The sequence below is a fragment of the Meleagris gallopavo genome, chromosome 11, assembly GCF_905368555.1.
Source record: "Meleagris gallopavo chromosome 11, MGAL_WU_HG_1.1, whole genome shotgun sequence".
Lineage (NCBI taxonomy): Eukaryota > Metazoa > Chordata > Aves > Galliformes > Phasianidae > Meleagris > Meleagris gallopavo.
The window spans coordinates 11,311,769-11,318,313 of record NC_139414.1 but is presented as its reverse complement, the minus strand read 5'-3'; the positions used below and the strand labels follow the sequence as shown (position 1 = coordinate 11,318,313).

The window sequence follows — 6,545 nt, the reverse complement described above, 5'->3', positions numbered from 1 at the left end:
GCGCGCTCCCCCGGGCAGCAGCGCTCCGTGCCGGGGTCCCAGCGGGGCCGAGCAGCTCCGGTGCCGCCGGGCCCTGCAAGGTGGCGCTCTCAGCATGGCGCGGCGCTCCGCCTTAGAATAAACGCTGAGGGAAGGGAAAGTTCGCGTCGAGCTGCTGGAGCGCTGCTCCGAAACCCCGCGCCGAGAAGTTTTGCGCTAAAAGGGAATGGGTTGAGGGGAGAGGGGAGCTGACAAACCGCTCGGGAAGCTGTGGAAATGTTAGGGACAAAGAAAAGCTCTCGCGTGGGTTTGCCGCAGGACAGCCCGGAGCGCTGGAAGCGGCTGCACGGAGCCGAGAGCGGAGCTCCGCCGCCCCCCCCACCCCCACCTCTCCGGCCCCCACCCCCCCCCCGCGGTTCATATCCCCATTGAGTCGCCGTACACATAATATTTCTTTAAAGAAGCTGTTAAAGTGTCATCCTGGTCTACTGGAAGGTCAGTCCGTGCAATTCACTCTATGACATATCACAAGCGCTCGCAGCTTTAGCCAAGCTCATGATTTGTGTTGTCTGTTGATATGTTGTCTGCTTAATGGGGCGATCATGCAAGCTACAACCAGGAACAAAGCCCAACAGTTCCAACAACCGTAGCTAAGTTAGTGGAAGCAGTACAGCTTGCAAATCTATCAAACTAAACTGCAAGAAAGACAATCTGATTTAGAGAAAAGGCGTTCTGCTACAGTCATTAAGCACAAGTAATTTAGATTTTTTATATTGTCTTCTCATTTACAAATTTACTGTATCAACGCCAGCCAATGGAACGAATTTCTTAAGTAAATGAGAAATAAATAAAAGAGATAGAAAGATAATCAAATTACATAAAATAATTCTTACCCCCTAGATTTATTTTTTAGAAAGCTATTAACACTGGCAAATTTATAGTAATAATAATAACATAGCATAAGAAGTAATTGATTTAAATTAACATCACGTCTTAAGGAATATCAGCAAAAAAAAAAAAAGAAGAAGAAGAAGAAGAAAAGGGAAAAAAGGAAAAAAGGAGGAAAAAAAAGAAAAAGAAACAAAAAAGAAACAAAAAAACAAAAATACACCCAACAACAACAACAACAACAACAACGGCCTTCGTGACACAGTGCTGCATTTCTCGGAGTGAAAGGCCCAAGGAAAGTCATGAATCCACTGCCTGAGAATTAGTTATGGTCATAAATGCTCTAAATTAAAATAGCAACCGAAATCTCCTCTGTTTTAAATCTCCTAATATATGTTATCCGAATTAATTTAATTTAGGGACCCGGTCCATGCAGATTCATGGGCAGTGCTGGAGTGGAGTGAAGCACTTCTCGTGTAACAATTCCCCACATTAATATTTATGTAGCATATGCAATCTATTTCTGTTATTTTTATGGTTGTTATTCTATGTCTGCAAAGGTCATTTAAATTATACTGCGGCCGAAAATTTGTTTCATAAATTTTGATATAAATACTAATTACACACTATAGTAATGCCAGCAGGGATCCTTTCATTTATCACATTTATATCACCTTCGCTGCTTTAGTGATGACATAATGGAAAGCAGTGAAAAACTGGGACAGTTTTATCCTAATATCCTAAAGCTAGTCAGAGTTGCAGCAGGTTGGCTGAGCGAATAAGGATTCCTACCACCATTCGTGGGATTTAAGAATCTTTAATAAGGTACGAAATGTTACCAAACAGTTCTGTAAACTAAATTTTACATACCAATTCTTCTAGCCATAAATATTGAATATCTTGTAACATGTATAACCGGACCTTTACATGCGGATAAATATGGAAATTAGGATTTATATACATTATGTTCTTGTATTTGCCAAAAGCAACGGACAGATATAGTTTATCTCTTTTTTTTTTTTTTTTAATATCACTTTACATAAACAAATGTAACAGTTTGACACGCAGATCCAGGCTTTCACTATACGAATTTCTTGACAGGACGTGTAACAACATTTTACTGCACTACTTAGACTGGACTTTGGGACGAAATGTTGCACTTTATACAAAAAAGCACATTAATACCAATAATATTCTGTTAGATCGACGTTTAGACTGTAATAATACAAAGTAATTCACATTTTGGTACACATTTACTAGAACATTCTTGCCATTCAGTACAAATAGTTGGATTTCTACCTCTCCCCTCGGCCCCCCCACCTCCACCCCCCGCTCCGCTCCCCCCCCGCCCGCCCCTCCCCCCACATAGATGCAACCACAACTCCACGGCTCCCCGGCTTCGACTGCGGTATAACTATGTACAAAATCAAACAGTACGTTCGTGTTTTTTGTGTTTTTTTTTTTTCTCTGTCTCCTTTTTTTTTTTTTTTTTTTTAACTTTTTTGAAGCTAATAATTCTGTATTTACAAGAGGGAGTGGGGGGAAGGCCGCTGCCCGAGCAGACATGCAGTTGGAGAGCTCTAATCAGTGGTTTCCAGTACAGCCCTACACGGTTGGCATTTGCCCTGGTAACCTTGTCTTCTTATGCATCCTACTAACCCCTTCGCCTACCAAGCCTTGGAACAGAGCAGAGCTGAACAGTCCAAAAAGTAAAAAGGAAAAAAAAAAATTAATAATAATTAATTAAAAAAAAAGAAAAGGAAAAATAAACAGGAAAAAAAATGAGAGAAATAAAAGAGAGGGAAAAAAAAAGGAAAAACAAACAAACAAACAAAAAAATGAGTCTTCATTTTACTCAGTCCTGGGTCTACTGGCAGCATTTTGTTTTTGTTTGCTTTTTTTTTTTTTTAATTCTGATTTCAGAGTGTTCATTATTTTTGGAGTCTTTTAAATAGGGTCTGGATTCGCTCGCTTGGGGCTTTTTTGTTTTGTTTCGGTTTGTGTTTTTTCGCTGTTTTGTTTTAGCGTTTTAAACGTACCATTCGTTAAAATTTGATGTAAGCGTGCTGTGGCTGGACGTGTGGTGGACTGCGGAGGAGGAAGGGGATAAGGAGCTGGCGGTCTGGTTTTCTGTGGATGGAGACACGATGGTTGGAGGGGTGGAGGACTCGTAGCCTGAGCTGGCGGCGGGAGAAGGCTGGGACCCCTGCGAGGACGATTCATGGACCTGCAAGAGAGAACCCGGGCAGAAATAGAGCGCGGCGGCGGCCCCAGGCCCCGGTGGCGGCGGCGTTCCGCGGGGACGCGCCCAACATCGGCACCCGGCGCCGAGCTGCGGCCCGGTGCCCCCCTCGGGGCTCTTCTCGGGACCGGGCCCTGCGCGCCGGGTCTCCCCCCCTCCCTCCCTGGCCGCTCAAAGGGCGCTGCCCGGCGCGGCGGGGCGGGGGCGGCCCCGAGCGGTCTCCGGGCCGGGGCTCGGCTCTCCTCGGCGGCCCCGCGCCTCTCTCCTCGCTCCGCCCGCGGGCACCGCTCCCTACGGCCCGGCGGGTGCTGCCCGCGGCCGTCCCCGCAGCCCCTTCCCCCGGCCAGGCCCGAGGCGGAGCCGCAGCGCCCCGCACAGCGGGCGCCCTCCATTTACCTTCATGTGCTTTCTGAGGGAGCTGGGGTGCGTGTAGGACTTGTCACACATTTTGCAGAGATAGGGCTTGTCGGAAGTGTGCACATGCATGTGCTTTTTGCGGTCGCTGCTGTTTGCAAAGCGCCTGTCACAGCCCTCGAATTCACACTTAAATGGTTTTTCACCTATTGCAGAGGGAAGGAGGGGGAAAAAACGGATCGGATTAGGCAGGGCCGCCGGATCTCTGTTCGCCCCCACCGCAGCGCCGGACGGGAGCCCGGGGCTCCACCGCAAACACTCGCAACTTTCTAAGTTCAGCGGGGCTCAAAGCCCCAAACCTTCCTGCTCTCTTCTGTCCTATCCGCACCTCCGACCCGCTCTCGGAGCCCATTTCCAAATGGGGGGAGGGGTAGAGCACCCAAGAACTTTTCTTTTTCCCTTCTCTCTGTTCGCAGGGGCGAATTCCAGCTGCAGCCCAGCCCCGGGCGCAGCTCCCGCTCCTTTCTCGCAGTGCTCGAAGCGAGAGGCAGAGCCGGCGTGCCGCTATTTCCACCCGATCTCAGCGTCTGCTCGCCGTTTTCACGCCTCGCTCTCGTGATATTTTACCCTCGGCCCCCTCCCCCGTATTTTTCCGCAGTACCGAGCGCGGCCCGGCCGGACCGAGGCACGCACGGCGGCCGCAGCCCCACGAACCCTCGGAGCAGCCCGGCGCGGGGCGGTGCGGGGGGGAGCGCTCCCGGCCCAGAGCAGCGCGGCCGCCTCCCGCGGCGGGGAAAAGTTCTCAGGCCCCCGGCGCCCGCCCTCCTCCGCACAACAATAACACGCGAACGCGCTCGGCTCGCTTGATTTCCAATCGCTCCACGGAATTAAATATTTACCAGCCCCTGAATCGCACAGGGGAGACGGATGAGCCGCCTGCAGTATTTAGCACCGTTTCTCATCGCGCCACACTCAAAACTGCCGAAGAACTATTAATTAAAACCTATAAATTTACCAGGACCAGGTCGCTGCGGTTTTTTTCCCCCCCTGCCCTCACCATTCCGGCAGCAAACCGCGCCTCTCTCCCCCTCCGCCTCCCGGGCACCGCTCGCTTTTTGTCGCGGCCGCCGCCGTGCCCGAGCTCGAGCCCGCACCGCCGTGCAGCTCCGCGGCCCTGGGAGCAGCGAATGGCCCCGGAGCGGCCCGGCCCGACCCGGCCCCACGCGTCCACGCGCGGACAGAAAGGCTACAGAGAAGGTTACCGTACCTGTGTGAGTTCTTTTGTGTATTTTGAGATTCTCTGATCTAGCAAACACTTTGCCACAGCCTGGGAAAGGGCAGGGGAAAGGTTTTTCACCTGTGTGGACTCGGATGTGATTTACGAGTTTGTATTTGGCCTTGAAAGGTTTCCCTTCCCGCGGGCACTCTTCCCAGAAACATATGTGATTGGACTGCTCGGGTCCTCCAACGTGCTCCACGGTGACATGAGTCACCAGCTCGTGCATCGTGCTGAAAGTTTTGTTGCAGGACTTTTTGGGGTTCGCCAACTGCTCGGGCTCAATCCACTTACAGATGAGTTCCTGCTTGATGGGCTGCCGCATGTAGCGGAAGAAGGCCCCCGCCCCGTGGTGCGCTGCCATGTTCATGTTCATGTGGCCGTAGCCGTGCAGCTGGCTCGAGGCGTAGTGCTCGGAGCGGGGGCTGGTGACCTGGCCGTACTGCTCGGCTCGACCGTACATGTCTCCGGAGAAGCCCAGGCGCATCTGCCCGTTCACCACGTTGGGCGAAGCGTGGCCGGCCGCTTGCTCGTGCAGCCCGGGGAAAAGTATATGTCCCGCGGCATCGCCGTGTCCGTGCGGGCCGCCGAAGCCGCCGGCGGCGGAGGCGAAGAGGCTGTGCTGGGCGCTGGCGGCCGCGGCCTCCCCGAAGCCGCGGTTGCGGAAAAGAAAGTCCCGGGTGGAGTTGAACGCGGCGCTGGAGTAGGAGCCGACGTGGGGCGGGTGGTGGTGGTGCCCCAGCGCCGCCGCGTAGCCCGGAGCCTGCGAGGTGAAGGCAGTCTGCCCGGCCGAGGCCAGCTCGTGGCCGCCGGGGTTGAGTTTGAAGGCGCCCATGCCGTCGGCGAAGGGGTTGATTCCCAGCCCCACTTCTCTGTCCGTGACATCGGCCGCGGAGTGGTGGCGAGACGATCCGAACGTAGTGACTCCTATGGCGGGATACTGCGGTCCAGCATCCAGAAGCATCTTCCCAGCGTCGATGCAGCAACCCAAAAAAAAGCACGCGCGCACGCACACAACGCGGAGAGAAGCAGCAGCAGCGGCGGCAGCGGCGAAAACACCCTCTCTGGAAAGTCGGCGACGATCACCACCAAAGCAACCACATCAAAAACACCCCCTTCGGCATCAGCGCGGGGGGGAGAAAAAAAAGGGGGGGAGGAAAAAAAAAACAAAAACAAACAAAAAAAAAACCAGAGGCTGATGGGAAAGGGGGGAAAGAAATCTTCGCAGTCGCAAATAATAATAATAAAAAAAGGTGCCCCAAAAAAATATTCACTGTCTCTCTGCTTTGACTTTTCTGGGAGGCTGAAGTGGGGAGGGGGGTTGGGGTGGGCGCAAAAAGAAACTGCCCGCAAATAACAATAACGGCGAGAGCTCGGCGCGGGCAGCAGAAAAACAAAACAAAAAAGAAACTTCCTTCAGTGATTTTTTTGGCTATAGGAATGTCGCGAAGTGGCCGAGAGATTGTTTCTCTCTCCTCTTCGAGCTTCCCCACACTCTCCCCTATTTTTTTTTTTTTTGCCTTTTTTTTTTTTTTTTTCGCTTTGCAAAAAAAGGCGCAAATCATGCACAATATTGTCTTTTGCGGTTTATCTTCCTGGGGAGAAACTTTCACCTCCTCAGCCGGGCGGTGAACGCGAGACTGATAGCGGCAATCATTCCTGCAGATAAATGAATTGAAAGGACGACACCGGCCCCCCCCTTGATGAATGGGAGCCGGGGGCGGGGCGACGTGCGGGCGGACGTGGGCGCTGATTGGCTGCTGGCGGCTCCCCCTTCCCCGCGTAACTCCCCCCGGCCCCGCCAAC

General features: G+C 52.3%; 1 protein-coding gene across 2 annotated transcripts; it reads right to left on the bottom strand.

Annotated features, from left to right (window-relative positions):
• Positions 1-2,794: 2,794 nt before the first annotated feature.
• On the bottom strand, positions 2,795-6,252 carry ZIC1 (Zic family zinc finger 1). Of its 2 annotated transcripts, none has more exons than XM_085232784.1 (3): positions 4,479-6,252; positions 3,506-3,669; positions 2,795-3,094 (listed from the first exon to the last, which is right to left on the bottom strand). In XM_085232784.1, the coding sequence occupies exons 1-3, from the start codon at positions 5,701-5,703 to the stop codon at positions 2,897-2,899; spliced, it is 1,587 nt and encodes a 528-aa protein (XP_085088910.1). In that variant the 5' UTR covers positions 5,704-6,252; the 3' UTR covers positions 2,795-2,896. The 2 variants fall into 2 exon arrangements, with proteins under 2 accessions (XP_085088910.1, XP_085088911.1); XM_085232785.1 differs by having other exon boundaries at positions 4,731-6,252.
• Positions 6,253-6,545: the final 293 nt, after the last annotated feature.